The sequence below is a fragment of the Oncorhynchus clarkii genome, chromosome 5 (assembly GCF_045791955.1).
Source record: "Oncorhynchus clarkii lewisi isolate Uvic-CL-2024 chromosome 5, UVic_Ocla_1.0, whole genome shotgun sequence".
NCBI lineage: Eukaryota > Metazoa > Chordata > Actinopteri > Salmoniformes > Salmonidae > Oncorhynchus > Oncorhynchus clarkii.
Window position 1 is genome coordinate 14,416,336 of NC_092151.1, and position 17,539 is coordinate 14,433,874.

Genomic DNA, 17,539 nt, shown 5'->3' on the forward strand with positions numbered 1-17,539 from the left:
CCCCAGACCATGGCGGACCCTCCACCTCCAAATCGATCCCGCTCCAGAGTACAGGCCTCGGTGTAACGCTCATTCCTTAGACGATAAACGCGAATCCGACCACGACAAAACCGCGACTCGTCAGTGAAGAGCACTTTTTGCCAGTCCTATCTGGTCCAGCGACGGTGGGTTTGTGCCCATAGGCGACGTTGTTGCCGGTGATGTCTGGTGAGGACCTGCCTTACAACAGGCCTACAAGCCCTCAGTCCAGCCTCTCTCAGCCTATTGTGGACAGTCTGAGCACTGATGGCGGGATTGTGCGTTCCTGGTGTAACTCGGGCAGTTGTTGTTGCCATCCTGTACTTGTCCCGCAGGTGTGATGTTCGGATGTACTGATCCTGTGTAGGTGTTGTTACACGTGGTCTGCCACTGCGAGGACGATCAGCTGTCCGTCCTGCCTCCCTGTAGCGCTGTCTTAGGCGTCTCACAGTACGAACATTGTATTTTATTGCCCATGCCACATCTGCAGTTCTCATGCCTCCTTGCAGCATGCTTAAGGCACGTTCACGCAGATGAACAGGGACCCTGGGGTTCTTTCTTTTGGTGTTTTTCAGAGTCTGTAGAAAGGCCTCTTTAGTGTCCTAAGTTTTCATAACTGTGACCTTAATTGCCTACCATCTGTAAGCTGTTAGTGTTTTAACGACCGTTCCACAGGTGCATGTTCATTAATTGTTTATGGTTTATTGAACAAGCATGGGAAACAGTGTTTAAACTCTTTACAATGAAGATCTGTGAAGTTATTTGGATTTTTATGAATTATCTTTGAAAGACAGGGTCCTTATAAAGGGACGTTTCTTTTTTTGCCTAGTTTTTGTTTACATTGCCAAAGCAAGTGAAATAGATAATAAACAAAAGTGAAATAAACAATTCAAAATTAACAGTAAACATTACACAAAAGTTCCTAAAGAATAAAGACATTTCAAATGTCATAGGTATATATACAGGGTTGTAATGATGTGCAAATAGTTAAAGTACAAAAGGGAAAATAAATAAACATAAATATAGGTTGTATTTACAATGATGTTTGTTCTTCACTGGTTGCCCTTTTCTTGTGGCAGCAGGTCACAAATCTTGCTGCTGTGATTGCACACGGTGGTATTTCACCCAATAGATATGGGAGTTTATCCAAATTTGATTTGTTTTTAAATTCTTTGTGTGTCTGTAATCTGAGGGAAATGTGTCTCTAATATGGTGATACGTTTGGCAGGAGGATAGGAAGTGCAGCTCAATTTCCACCTCATTTTGTGGGCAGTGTGCACATAGCCTGTCTTCTCTTGAGAGCCAGGTCTGCCATCGGGGGCCTTTCTCAATAGCAAGGCTATGCTCACTGAGTCTGTCAAAGATTTCCTTAATTTTGGGTCAGTCACAGTGGTCAGGTATTCTGCCACTGTGTACTCTCTGTTTAGGGCCAAATACTGTAGCATTCTAGTTTGCTCTGTTTTTTTGTAAATTCTTTCCAATGTGTCAAGTAATTACCTTTTTGTTTTCTCATGATTTGGTTGGGTTTGATGGAAAAATACAGTTTGCTGGCACTGACACGACTGACTGTAAAATGTAGGCTAACACTGACTCAATAAAAATTAGGATGCAACGTCAATGTTACAATTACCAGCAGATGGCGCTCTATGTTAAGATTTAACTAATCACAATTTGACATGACAGTGTGAAGGTTATTTATTTTAGACGAGTACTCTACACATTAACGTACTTTGATGTTTTCACATATTGATAATAGGCCAGTAGAAGAACATGATAATTTTCTCACCATAAAATGTGGATTTATGAGTATTAATGAACTGGAAATTATATAACTTTTGGGTGGTTAAAATAAATTGATTGTAATGTCTAAGACGTTTATGTTTGTGAATACTGTCTTATCAATTTAGGTTATTTATTATACATAATGCAAAAAGTAATCTACACGATTCTCTGAGCCGAAGGCGGTGCTTATAGCATCTCGATTTATATTTAGAAGATAGGAGGGACTAGAGTCTAGAACAGCCCACAACGGTTCAAAGTAAAGTATGAATGTCAGTGTTGCTGGACTGTGAGATGTCACGTTGTCCTCTTTGAATATGAGGTAAAACTATTACTTTCTTTGACATATTTGAGTGTCTTAGTTGTGATTGTGTCTGTATACTTTCTGTTAATTCACCTCGTTCTCTGGTTGACATGCGCTTGTGTTTGCGTGGAGGGTTGGCAAGAAATACTTGGTACGATTCATGTAATGCAGAAGAATCGAATAGATCATGGGTGGAACTACCCTTTCCTTTTTGTATCTACTTTACTGAGGCCGACTACCTAAAAATCACGAGTTGCGAATTAACGTGTGGTTTGGGGAATGATGTAGATACTTTATAATGTCTAAATCCCATAACCAACACCGGGTGTAAAGAAAAGCCAAGAGAACATCTCAACAAAGCATGTGTTCGGGTGTAGGATATGCCTTCAAACTATTTTTCTGAAGTTGCCCTGATTGAATATAAGTATAATAATCGGCTATGAATATCACTACAATAATCTGGTTGTTATATTTCATGAAAGGCTTTTAACCTATATGTGAGAAAAATGAGGGATAACCAATAAGATGTGTTTGCACTCTTCAGTATATGATCGTAAAGCACCTGTTGTTATTTTTTTTCCTGCTACAGGTCCGAATCAACACTGGGTCATCAGAGATGCTGAGCCAAAAAATCAAGGACTTGCAAGCTCCTGATTTAAAAACGAAATTAATACTTTGTTTAATTTCCTATCCTTTTTGTTTGTCAATCCCAAACATTTAATTTAGGACTATTTCTGCTGAATAAACCTGCCAACATATTCCAGTTCACCTGTTTCAACCGTCTCAATGGCATTTTTAATGAAAAAGAAGAGGTTCAAGTTTCAAATCCATTTTACATTGGACGAGCTCACGGCCGTACCGTTTGTCAATGGGGTACTTTTTTGCAAGATCCGATTGTTGGACGGTGGGGACTTTGCCGTCTCATCATCCAGGTAAAAACGATTCTCATGTATTTTTTCACTGTGCATTTTGTGCTTGGGGTAGGCTATTGCTAGCCTGTGTACCAGTCTGTTTAGCTATCATTCCACTCCTTGCCACTCCTTATCATGTTTTGCAGAAACAGACTGGCACCCAGTCTAGGCTATTGCCTGAATGTCCTGAAAGCTTGATTTGATCAATATAGGTACAAGAGGGATTAGCCTGAATAGACATACATAATAGATGACAGATTGATCACACCTTTCAGGATGGTAAACAGAGGATTATTAGGTAGCTTTTATAAGCAAGATCAGTTTTCTAAACATCATACACTCTTAGAAAAAAAGGTTCCAAAAGGGTTCTTAAGCTGTCTGTGGAAAGAGTTCTACCTGGAAAGGGTTCTACCATAGAACCGAAAAGGGTTCTACCTGGAACCAAAAGGGTTTTACCTGGAACCAAAACTAGTTCTTTAAAGGGTTCTCCTATGAGTACAGCCAAATAACCATTTTAGGTTCTAGATATCAATGTTTTTTCTAAGTGTGTATATTATCTAAGAGAATAATAGGATCTCCCGATCTGTGAATTGGCTGCTTGGATCCCCGCCAAAAATGTAGTCAGGGCTTGTGCCTTATTTGTTTCTTTGTTTCAGATTTGTCACGCTTTGCCTGTTTCTGATCCTTTGCTGTGTGCAGACACCAAATAAGAATTCTAGCAGTTTGATCAATGGAATGATATGGGGATATGTCCATTTTATCCCGTGTCATATTGTGACAGATGTATTATTTCTATACCACACATATTAATAATTCAGTAATTCACAGTTTCTACAACAAAACCTTTTCAGGGTACCTTTTAAACTTGCCCTTTGACACCAATGGTTTCCAAGACATTATGAATAAGTGGCGGCAGATAGGTAAATGCCACAGATGGTTATAACAGTGTATTGCTTTTGAAAGGCTTGCTGTGATTGTGTGTATTTTCCTATCGTTTGCCTCTCACACTCAGCATTCAAGTTGGCACACAGTGGTGGCAGTGACCTTTTCCAAACAACTCTTGCCCTACTCATTTGTTTTGAGTTAAATGTCAAATGTAGACCGACAAGATGCTGGTGGACAGTTAGCCTTCCTAGGCTTGGTTCATTTAAATTAATTGCATTCCTACACTCTTCTTACACCATGTGGGTTTCTCTGTGTTTTATTGTGTGATACATTGAAATGCAGTGATTTATATCACAGGTGTGGGGGATATGTTGAAATCCATAGATACCTCTAGAACTCCAGAGCCTAACATTCCTTCTCATCTGGATAACAGCTGTAAACATGGTCTGATATATGTCACCCAGACAGGGTGGCCTACATGTTAATGGATTTCTACTCCCTGTATATAGCCATGTTATTTTCTACTCCCTGTATATAGCCATGTTATTTCCTACTCCCTGTATATAGCCATGTTATTTCCTACTCCCTGTATATAGCCATGTTATTTTCTGCTCCCTGTATATAGCCATGTTATTTTCTGCTCCCTGTATATAGCCATGTTATTTCCTACTCCCTGTATATAGCCATGTTATTTCCTGCTTCCTACTCCCTGTATATAGCCATGTTATTTCCTACTCCCTGTATATAGCCATGTTATTGTCTACTCCCTGTATAGAGCCATGTTATTGTCTACTCCCTGTATAGAGCCATGTTATTTTCTACTCCCTGTATATAGCCATGTTATTTTCTACTCCCTGTATATAGCCATGTTATTGTCTACTCCCTGTATATAGCCATGTTATTTTCTACTCCCTGTATATAGCCATGTTATTTTCTGCTCCCTGTATATAGCCATGTTATTTCCTACTCCCTGTATATAGCCATGTTATTTTATAATTCCTGTATATAGCCATGTTATTTTATAATTCCTGTATATAGCCATGTTATTTTCTGCTCCCTGTATATAGCCATGTTATTTTCTACCCCCTGTATATAGCCATGTTATTTTCTGCTTCCTGTATAGAGCCATGTTATTTTCTGCTTCCTGTATATAGCCATGTTATTTCCTACTCCCTGTATATAGCCATGTTATTTCCTGCTTCCTACTCCCTGTATATAGCCATGTTATTTCCTACTCCCTGTATATAGCCATGTTATTGTCTACTCCCTGTATAGAGCCATGTTATTGTCTACTCCCTGTATAGAGCCATGTTATTGTCTACTCCCTGTATATAGCCATGTTATTTTCTACTCCCTGTATATAGCCATGTTATTTTCTACTCCCTGTATATAGCCATGTTATTGTCTACTCTCTGTATATAGCCATGTTATTTTCTACTCCCTGTATATAGCCATGTTATTTTCTGCTCCCTGTATATAGCCATGTTATTTCCTACTCCCTGTATATAGCCATGTTATTTTATAATTCCTGTATATAGCCATGTTATTTTATAATTCCTGTATATAGCCATGTTATTTTCTGCTCCCTGTATATAGCCATGTTATTTTCTACCCCCTGTATATAGCCATGTTATTTTCTGCTTCCTGTATAGAGCCATGTTATTTTCTGCTTCCTGTATATAGCCATGTTATTTCCTACTCCCTGTATATAGCCATGTTATTTCCTGCTTCCTACTCCCTGTATATAGCCATGTTATTTCCTACTCCCTGTATATAGCCATGTTATTTCCTACTCCCTGTATATAGCCATTGTCTACTCCCTGTATAGAGCCATGTTATTGTCTACTCCCTGTATAGAGCCATGTTATTTTCTACTCCCTGTATATAGCCATGTTATTTTCTACTCCCTGTATATAGCCATGTTATTGTCTACTCCCTGTATATAGCCATGTTATTTTCTACTCCCTGTATATAGCCATGTTATTTTCTGCTCCCTGTATATAGCCATGTTATTTCCTACTCCCTGTATATAGCCATGTTATTTTATAATTCCTGTATATAGCCATGTTATTTTATAATTCCTGTATATAGCCATGTTATTTTCTGCTCCCTGTATATAGCCATGTTATTTTCTACCCCCTGTATATAGCCATGTTATTTTCTGCTTCCTGTATAGAGCCATGTTATTTTCTGCTTCCTGTATAGAGCCATGTTATTTTCTACTCCCTGTATATAGCCATGTTATTTCCTGCTTCATACTCCCTGTATATAGCCATGTTATTGTCTACTCCCTGTATATAGCCATGTTATTGTCTACTCCCTGTATAGAGCCATGTTATTGTCTACTCCCTGTATATAGCCATGTTATTGTCTACTCCCTGTATAGAGCCATGTTATTTCCTACTCCCTGTATATAGCCATGTTATTTTCTACTCCCTGTATATAGCCATGTTATTTTCTGCTTCCTGTATATAGCCATGTTATTGTCTACTCCCTGTATATAGCCATGTTATTGTCTACTCCCTGTATAGAGCCATGTTATTGTCTACTCCCTGTATATAGCCATGTTATTGTCTACTCCCTGTATATAGCCATGTTATTTCCTACTCCCTGTATATAGCCATGTTATTGTCTGCTCCCTGTATATAGCCATGTTATTGTCTACTCCCTGTATATAGCCATGTTATTTTCTACTCCCTGTATATAGCCATGTTATTTTCTACTCCCTGTATATAGCCATGTTATTTTCTGCTTCCTGTAAATAGCCATGTTATTTTCTACTCCCTGTATATAGCCATGTTATTGTCTACTCCCTGTATAGAGCCATGTTATTGTCTACTCCCTGTATATAGCCATGTTATTGTCTACTCCCTGTATAGAGCCATGTTATTTCCTACTCCCTGTATATAGCCATGTTATTTTCTGCTTCCTGTATATAGCCATGTTATTTTCTGCTTCCTGTATATAGCCATGTTATTTTCTACTCCCTGTATATAGCCATGTTATTGTCTACTCCCTGTATAGAGCCATGTTATTGTCTACTCCCTGTATATAGCCATGTTATTGTCTACTCCCTGTATATAGCCATGTTATTTCCTACTCCCTGTATATAGCCATGTTATTGTCTACTCCCTGTATATAGCCATGTTATTTTCTACTCCCTGTATATAGCCATGTTATTTTCTACTCCCTGTATATAGCCATGTTATTTTCTGCTTCCTGTATATAGCCATGTTATTGTCTACTCCCTGTATATAGCCATGTTATTTTCTACTCCCTGTATATAGCCATGTTATTTTCTGCTTCCTGTATATAGCCATGTTATTGTCTACTCCCTGTATATAGCCATGTTATTTCCTACTCCCTGTATATAGCCATGTTATTGTCTACTCCCTGTATATAGCCATGTTATTTTCTACTCCCTGTATATAGCCATGTTATTTTCTGCTTCATACTCCCTGTATATAGCCATGTTATTGTCTACTCCCTGTATATAGCCATGTTATTGTCTACTCCCTGTATAGAGCCATGTTATTGTCTACTCCCTGTATATAGCCATGTTATTGTCTACTCCCTGTATATAGCCATGTTATTGTCTACTCCCTGTATAGAGCCATGTTATTTCCTACTCCCTGTATATAGCCATGTTATTTTCTACTCCCTGTATATAGCCATGTTATTTCCTACTCCCTGTATAGAGCCATGTTATTTCCTACTCCCTGTATATAGCCATGTTATTTTCTACTCCCTGTATATAGCCATGTTATGCATTGTGTATTTAGTCCTCGTGTCACAATTTCTATTTTTGTTTCAATTCTTTTTTATCTTTAACTCTGCATTGTTGGAAAAGGACCTGTAAGCATTTCACTGTTAGCCTACACCTGTTGTCTACTAAGCATGTGAGAAATCAAATGTGATTTGATTTATAGTAGTGGCCTGTTAAGTGGTGGTGACACAACAACAGGGATAAGCAGTCTGTTGATCATCCCCTGCATTTACCCTAATGTAACCCCAGTGACTATAGCCCTACACTAGCCCAAGTCCATTTACCCTAATGTAACCCCAGTGACTTCAGCCCTACACTAGCCCAAGTCCATTTACCCTAATGTAACCCCAGTGACTATAGCCCTACACTAGCCCAAGTCCATTTACCCTAATGTAACCCCTGTGACTATAGCTCTACACTAGCCCAAGTCCATTTACCCTAATGCAACCTCAGTGACTATAGCCCTACACTAGCCCAAGTTCATTTACCCTAACCCCTCACCATAGCCCCTCACCATAGCCCCTCACCATAACCCCTCACCATAACCCCTCACCATAGCCCCTCACCATAGCCCCTCACCATAACCCCTCACCATAGCCCCTCACTAGCTACAGCCCTATAGTCCTAGTCCTCTGCTGTAGTTGTTTCCTTCCCCCTCTCATCCCATGTTGCTTGACTGTATGATCTCATCCACCACTATCTCCCCTAACATGACTGTCTGATGAAGACACCAGGGTCTAGTTAGCCTCTGCAGAGAGAGAAAGAGAGCGAGATCTGTCAGAGCATTATGCAGTTCTGTCTCCCCAGTGCCCCCCCCCCCCCCTCATCAAAGCACTTCATGTAATATTGTCCGGGGTGTAGGGTTGAAACAGTGGATTAGATACATGGTTAGATACTACAGAACTGGCCAATGTTATTGCCAGCCCTCAGGGACTGTGTTTAAAGGGTTGTTGTTGCATCGCTGATTCTCGGGCCTATGTTGTTCGTATGAAAGGGCCTGAATTGAAAAAGAGACGTTGATGTGTGTCTCGACTCTGGAGGAGACTGAGTTGGCAACTTGGTAGCAACTAGGAGATGTTGCTGTAATGTTGTCAAGGCAACGCTGAATCGAAGGACTCAGACCTAACGTTGCTTCTCTTTGATTGTCAGCTCTGCAAACCAACCAATCTCATTTGTAGTCTGTGTGCAAACTGTAAATGTGTCAAAGGCAAAGCACCTAACTGCCATATAAAATAGATACAAAGTCATAAGTCAAAGTCATTGTAGTAGTATTAGAGAGGTCTTGGTGTCATAATTTACATCCTTGACCCTATAAACTCTTCAAAGCACAACAAAGGATTTGTCACTGGTAAAGAAGGTCAGTTGAACTCTACTCTAAGTAGAAGACAGATGTCTCACCGTATGCCACTACTAGCGACCCGGTGTGTGGCGCCTATATATAACACTTTAAGCTCTCTGACACACACACAGGTGTCAATGGCTGTCCTGTTGTAGTCGGTTGTGGTGGCTGGTTTTGCATAGATAATGAGGTTGAAGGCTGGGGGTTTTGCATAGAAGATGAGGTTGAAGGCTAGGGTTTTGCATTGACAATGAGGTTGAAGACTGGAGTTTTACATAGAGGATGAGGTTGAAGGCTGGGGTTTTGCATAGAGGATGAGGTTGAAGGCTGGGGTTTTACATAGAGGATGAGGTTGAAGGCTGGGGTTTTGCATAGAGGATGAGGTTGAAGGCTGGGGTTTTGCATAGAGGATGAGGTTGAAGGCTGGGGTTTTGCATAGAGGATGAGGTTGAAGGCTGGGGTTTTACATACGGGGCCTAATGCAGATAACAGTTGCAGTACATAAATGGTCTTGTCTGGTATTTTCTTGTCTGGTCTGGTATTGTCTGGTCTGGTCTGGTATTGTCTGGTCTGGTATTGTCTGGTCTGGTATTGTCTGGTCTGGTATTGTCTGGTCTGGTATTGTCTGGTTTTGTCCTGGTCTGGTATTGTCTGGTCTGGTTTTGTCCTGGTCTGGTATTGTCTGGTCTGGTTTTGTCCTGGTCTGGTATTGTCTGGTCTGGTATTGTCTGGTCTGGTTTTGTCTGGTCTGGTATTGTCTGGTATTGTCTGGTCTGGTTTTGTCTGGTCTGGTATTGTCTGGTCTGGTTTTGTCTGGTCTGGTATTGTCTGGTATTATTTGGTCTGGTATTATTTGGTCTGGTATTGTCTGGTCTGGTATTGTCTGGTCTGGTTTTGTCTGGTCTGGTATTGTCTGGTATTGTCTGGTCTGGTATTGTATGGTATTGTATGGTATGGTATTGTCTGGTCTGGTAATGTCTGGTCTGTTATTGTCTGGTCTGGTATTGTCTGGTATTGTATGGTCTGGTTTTGTCTGGTCTGGTATTGTCTGGTATTATTTGGTCTGTTATTGTCTGGTCTGGTATTGTCTGGTATTGTATGGTCTGGTTTTGTCTGGTCTGGTATTGTCTGGTATTATTTGGTCTGGTATTGTCTGGTCTGGTATTGTCTGATCTGGTATTGTCTGGTATTGTATGGTCTGGTATTGTCTGGTCTGGTATTGTCTGATCTGGTATTGTCTGGTATTGTATGGTCTGGTATTGTCTGGTCTGGTATTGTCTGGTATTATTTAGTCTTGTCTTGTCTGGTCTGGCATTGTCTGGTCTGGTATTGTCTGGTCTGTGCATGTTTGAGCACAGTGACCAGAGCTGTACTGACCAATTCCATGGTTAAACTGTATGGCTGTTCACAGTATACATATTCCTTGTGTACACACAGGAACTTGGAACTCAAACACACTTCTCAAAATAGGTTATTTAACATAGGTATAGCTGTGTGCTTCAAAGGGTTTTTCCAGAACTGTGTGAGCAAAATAATTGGCATGGCTGTTTTTCATAGTCCCATGGTGGCGTTGGCTCAATCTCCTTGTACCAGGCAATCCTTGGTCTCAACTACTGTGTGTGTGTATGTGTGTACAGGGACAAGGGGTGGCGCTGGGAGTTATGTAATAAATGTCCCAGAACATTACTACTCTGTATTCTCTCTCTCTCTCTCTCTCTCTCTCTCTCTCTCTCTCTCTCTCTCTCTCTCTCTCTCTGCCTCACTCTCTCTCTGCCTCACTCTCACTCTCTTGTCTCTTTTGACAGTGCAGTGAATCGCAGAAAGACAGTAGCTCAATGTCCTTTTGAGGGGAATCACACACTACTCTCCATGTATCTTGTTGTTTTGTTTGTGTTTCAAACTCAAATCAAATGCTCTGGTGAATATGTACCTCAAGTGCAATTTTATTAGTCACATGCGCCGAATACAACTGGTGTAAAATTTACTGTGAAATGCTTGCTTTTGAGCCCTTCCCAACTAAGCAAATGTAAAAAATAATATTAAAAAGTTTGAATAAAATAGATATACAAAGAGGAGTTAAATCCATACAAAATATCAGTACCAGATCAATGTGGAGCTACATACAGGAAGTACCAGTACCATATGAATGTGGAGCTCCAAACAGGGAGTACCAGTACCAGATCAATGTGGAGCTACATACAGGGAGTACCAGTACCATATGAATGTGGAGCTCCAAACAGGGAATACCAGTACCAGATCAATGTGGAGCTACATACAGGGAGTACCAGTACCAGATCAATGTGGAGCTACATACAGGGAGTACCAGGTCAATGTGGAGCTACATACAGGGAGTACCAGTACCAGATCAATGTGGAGCTACATACAGGGAGTACCAGGTCAATGTGGAGCTACATACAGGGAGTACCAGTACCATATGAATGTGGAGCTCCAAACAGGGAATACCAGTACCAGATCAATGTGGAGCTACATACAGGGAGTACCAGTACCATATGAATGTGGAGCTCCAAACAGGGACTACCAGTACCAGATCAATGTGGAGCTACATACAGGGAGTACCAGTACCATATGCATGTGGAGCTCCAAACAGGGAATACCAGTACCAGATCAATGTGGAGCTACATACAGGGAGTACCAGTACCATATGAATGTGGAGCTCCAAACAGGGAATACCAGTACCAGATCAATGTGGAGCTACATACAGGGAGTACCAGTACCATATGAATGTGGAGCTACATACAGGGAGTACCAGTACCATATGAATGTGGAGCTCCAAACAGGGAATACCAGTACCAGATCAATGTGGAGCTACATACAGGGAGTACCAGTACCATATGAATGTGGAGCTCCAAACAGGGAATACCAGATCAATGTGGAGCTACATACAGGGAGTACCAGTACCATATGAATGTGGAGCTCCAAACAGGGAATACCAGTACCAGATCAATGTGGAGCTACATACAGGGAGTACCAGTACCAGATCAATGTGGAGCTACATACAGGGAGTACCAGATCAATGTGGAGCTACAACAGGGAGTACCAGGTCAATGTGGAGCTACATACAGGGAGTACCAGTACCAGATCAATGTGGAGCTACATACAGGGAGTACCAGTACCAGATCAATGTGGAGCTATATACAGGGAGTACCAGTACCAGATCAATGTGGAGCTACATACAGGGAGTACCAGTACCATATGAATGTGGAGCTCCAAACAGGGAATACCAGTACCAGATCAATGTGGAGCTATATACAGGGAGCACCAGTACCAGATCAATGTGGAGCTACATACAGGGAGTACCAGTACCAGATCAATGTGGAGCTATATACAGGGAGTACCAGTACCAGATCAATGTGGAGCTACATACAGGGAGTACCAGTACCATATGAATGTGGAGCTCCAAACAGGGAATACCAGTACCAGATCAATGTGGAGCTACATACAGGGAGTACCAGTACCTTATGAATGTGGAGCTCCAAACAGGGAATACCAGTACCAGATCAATGTGGAGCTACATACAGGGAGTACCAGTACCATATGAATGTGGAGCTCCAAACAGGGAATACCAGTACCAGATCAATGTGGAGCTACATACAGGGAGTACCAGTACCATATGAATGTGGAGCTCCAAACAGGGAATACCAGTACCAGATCAATGTGGAGCTACATACAGGGAGTACCAGTACCATATGAATGTGGAGCTCCAAACAGGGACTACCAGTACCAGATCAATGTGGAGCTACATACAGGGAGTACCAGTACCATATGAATGTGGAGCTCCAAACAGGGAATACCAGTACCAGATCAATGTGGAGCTACATACAGGAGTACCAGTACCATATGAATGTGGAGCTCCAAACAGGGAATACCAGTACCAGATCAATGTGGAGCTACATACAGGGAGTACCAGTACCATATGAATGTGGAGCTACATACAGGGAGTACCAGTACCAGATCAATGTGGAGCTCCAAACAGGGAATACCAGTACCAGATCAATGTGGAGCTACATACAGGGAGTACCAGTACCATATGAATGTGGAGCTCCAAACAGGGAATACCAGTACCAGATCAATGTGGAGCTACATACAGGGAGTACCAGTACCATATGAATGTGGAGCTCCAAACAGGGAATACCAGTACCATATGAATGTGGAGCTACATACAGGGAGTACCAGTACCATATGAATGTGGAGCTCCAAACAGGGAATACCAGTACCATATGAATGTGGAGCTACATACAGGGAGTACCAGTACCATATGAATGTGGAGCTCCAAACAGGGAATGTGGTGGAGCTACATACAGGGAGTACCAGTACCATATGAATGTGGAGCTCCAAACAGGGAATACCAGTACCATATGAATGTGGAGCTACATACAGGGAGTACCAGTACCATATGATGTGGAGCTCCAAACAGGGAATACCAGTACCATATGAATGTGGAGCTACATACAGGGAGTACCAGTACCATATGAATGTGGAGCTCCAAACAGGGAATACCAGTACCAGATCAATGTGGAGCTACATACAGGAGTACCAGTACCATATGAATGTGGAGCTCCAAACAGGGAATACCAGTACCAGATCAATGTGGAGCTACATACAGGGAGTACCAGTACCATATGAATGTGGAGCTACATACAGGGAGTACCAGTACCAGATCAATGTGGAGCTCCAAACAGGGAATACCAGTACCAGATCAATGTGGAGCTACATACAGGGAGTACCAGTACCATATGAATGTGGAGCTCCAAACAGGGAATACCAGTACCAGATCAATGTGGAGCTACATACAGGGAGTACCAGTACCATATGAATGTGGAGCTCCAAACAGGGAATACCAGTACCATATGAATGTGGAGCTACATACAGGGAGTACCAGTACCATATGAATGTGGAGCTCCAAACAGGGAATACCAGTACCATATGAATGTGGAGCTACATACAGGGAGTACCAGTACCATATGAATGTGGAGCTCCAAACAGGGAATACCAGTACCATATGAATGTGGAGCTACATACAGGGAGTACCAGTACCATATGAATGTGGAGCTCCAAACAGGGAATACCAGTACCATATGAATGTGGAGCTACATACAGGGAGTACCAGTACCATATGAATGTGGAGCTCCAAACAGGGAATACAGGGAGTACCAGTACCAGTACCATATGAATGTGGAGCTCCAAACAGGGAATACCAGTACCAGATCAATGTGGAGCTACATACAGGAGTACCAGTACCATATGAATGTGGAGCTCCAAACAGGGAATACCAGTACCAGATCAATGTGGAGCTACATACAGGGAGTACCAGTACCATATGAATGTGGAGCTACATACAGGGAGTACCAGTACCAGATCAATGTGGAGCTCCAAACAGGGAATACCAGTACCAGATCAATGTGGAGCTACATACAGGGAGTACCAGTACCATATGAATGTGGAGCTCCAAACAGGGAATACCAGTACCAGATCAATGTGGAGCTACATACAGGGAGTACCAGTACCATATGAATGTGGAGCTCCAAACAGGGAATACCAGTACCATATGAATGTGGAGCTACATACAGGGAGTACCAGTACCATATGAATGTGGAGCTCCAAACAGGGAATACCAGTACCATATGAATGTGGAGCTACATACAGGGAGTACCAGTACCATATGAATGTGGAGCTCCAAACAGGGAATACCAGTACCATATGAATGTGGAGCTACATACAGGGAGTACCAGTACCATATGAATGTGGAGCTCCAAACAGGGAATACCAGTACCATATGAATGTGGAGCTACATACAGGGAGTACCAGTACCATATGAATGTGGAGCTCCAAACAGGGAATACCAGTACCATATGAATGTGGAGCTACATACAGGGAGTACCAGTACCATATGAATGTGGAGCTCCAAACAGGGAATACCAGTACCAGATCAATATGGAGCTACTGTGCATACAGGGAATACCAGTACCAGATACATGTGGAGCTTTTATTTCTTTCATCACATTCCCAGTGGGTCAGAAGTTTACATAGGCTCAATTAGTATCTGGTAGCATTGCCTTTAAATTGTTTAACTTGGGTCAAACGTTTTGGGTAGCCTTCCACAAGCTTCCCACAATAAGTTGGGTGAATTTTGGCCCATTCCTCCTGACAGAACTGGTGTAACTGAGTCAGGTTTGTAGGCCTCCTTTCTCGCACACACTTTTTCACTTCTGCCCTCAAATTTCCTATGGGATTGAGGTCAGGGCTTTGTGATGGCCACTCCAATACCTTGACTCTGTTGTCCTTAAGCCATTTTGCCACAACTTTGGAAGTATGCTTGGGGTCATTGTCCATTTGAAAGACTCATTTGCTACCAAGTTTTAACTTCCTGACTGATGTCTTGAGATGTTGCTTCAATATATCCACATAATTTTCCCTCCTCATGAAGCCATCTATTTTGTGAAGTGCACCAGTCCCTCCTGCAGCAAAGCACCCTCACAACATGATGCTGCCACCCCCATGCTTCATGGTTGGGATGGTTTGTTTCATCAGACCAGGGGACATTTCTCCAAAAAGTACCATCTTTGTCCCCATGTGCAGTTGCAAACCGTAGTCTGGCTTTTTTATGATGGTTTTGGAGCAGTGGTTTCTTCCTTGCTGAGCGGCCTTTCACGTTATGTCGATATAGGACTCGTTTTACTGTGGATATAGATACTTTTGTACCTGTTTCCTCCAGCATCATCACACGGTCCTTTGCTGTTGTTCTGGGATTGATTTGCACTTTTCGCACCAAAATACGTTCATCTCTAGGAGACAGAACGCGTCCCCTTCCTGAGCGGTATTACGTCTGCGTGGTCCCATGGTGTTTCTACTTGCGTACTATTGTTTGTACAGATGAACGTGGTACCTTCAGGCGTTTGGAAATTGCTCCCAAGAATGAGCCAGACTTGTGGAGGTCTACAATATTTTTCTGAGGTCTTGGCTGATTTCTTTTGATTTTCCCATGATGTCAAGCAAAGAGGCACTGATTTTGAAGGTAGGCCTTGAAATACATCCACAGGTACACCTCCAATTGACTCAAATGATGTCAATTAGCCTATCAGAAGCTTCTAAAGCCATGACACAATTTTCTGGAATTTTTCAAGCTGTTTAAAGGCACAGTCAAACTAGTGTATGTACATTTCTCACCCACTGGAATTGTGATACAGTGAATTATAAGTGAAATAATCTGTCTGTAAACAATAGTTGGAAAAATTACTTGTGTCATGCACACAGTAGATGTCCTGACCGACTTGCCAAAACTATAGTTTGTTAACAAGAAATTTGTGGAGTGGTTGAAAAATGAGATTTAATGACACAACCTAAGTATATGTAAACTTCCAACTTCAACTGTATGTACATGAAGGCAGGATAAAGTGACTAGGCATCAGAATAGATAATAATAAGGTATTTGAGGTAGATATGTACATGAAGGCAGGGTAAAGTGACTAGGCATCAGGATAGATAATAATGAGGTATTTGAGGTAGATATGTACATGAAGGCAGGGTAAAGTGACTAGGCATCAAGATAACTTATTATAATCTATTTGAGGTAGATATGTCCATGAAGGCAGGGTAAAGTGACTAGGCATCAGGATAGATAATAATAAGGTATTTGCGGTAGATATGTACATGAAGGCAGGGTAACATGACTAGGTATCAGGATTGATAATGAGGTATTTGAGGTAGATATGTACATGAAGGCAGGGTAAAGTGACTAGGCATCAAGATAGATAATAATGAGGTATTTGAGGTAGATATGTACATGAAGGCAGGGTAAAGTGACTAGGTATCAGGATAGATAATAATGAGGTATTTGAGGTAGATATGTACAGGAAGGCAGGGTAACGTGACTAGGTATCAGGGTAGATAATAATAAGAGTAAAATAAACAGAGTAGCAGCAGCAAATGATCAGTGTAAAAGTGTGAGAGTGTAATATGTAAGTATGTTTGTGTTATGTCTGTATGCATGTGTGTTATGTGTGAGTGTGTGTGTGCGTATGTAGTGTGTGTGAATGTGTGTTGTTTTTTTGTGGGAGTGTGAATGTAGTGTGTGTGAATGTGTGTTGGTTTTTTGTGGGAGTGTGAATGTACTGTGTGTGAATGTGTGTTTTTTTTTGTGGGAGTGTGAATGTGGTGTGTGTGAATGTGTGTGTGTGTGTGTGTGTGTGTGTGTTTTTTGTGGGAGTGTGAATGTAGTGTGTGTAAATGTGTGTTGGTTTTTTGTGGGAGTGTGAATGTAGTGTGTGTGAATGTGTGTTGGTTTTTTGTGGGAGTGTGAATGTAGTGTGTGTGAATGTGTGTTGTTTTTTTGTGGGAGTGTGAATGTAGTGTGTGTGAATGTGTGTTGTTTTTTTGTGATAGTGTGAATGTAGTGTGTGTGAATGTGTGTTGGTTTTTTTGTGGGAGTGTGAATGTAGTGTGTGTGAATGTGTGTTGGTTTTTTGTGGGAGTGTGAATGTAGTGTGTGTGAATGTGTGTTGGTTTTTTGTGGGAGTGTG

At 41.5% G+C, this 17,539-nt stretch overlaps 1 protein-coding gene across 1 annotated transcript in view; it reads left to right on the top strand.

Moving 5' to 3' along the window:
* Positions 1 to 2,043: 2,043 nt before the first annotated feature.
* The window catches only part of LOC139408400 (early estrogen-induced gene 1 protein-like), a 71,124-nt gene continuing 55,628 nt past the window's right edge, over positions 2,044 to 17,539 (top strand). The window contains exons 1-2 of the mRNA XM_071152237.1: positions 2,044 to 2,119; positions 2,691 to 3,033. Of these exons, the coding sequence (XP_071008338.1) occupies positions 2,888 to 3,033 (146 nt within the window). The 5' untranslated portion in view covers positions 2,044 to 2,119; positions 2,691 to 2,887. The remainder of the gene's footprint in view (positions 2,120 to 2,690; positions 3,034 to 17,539) is intronic.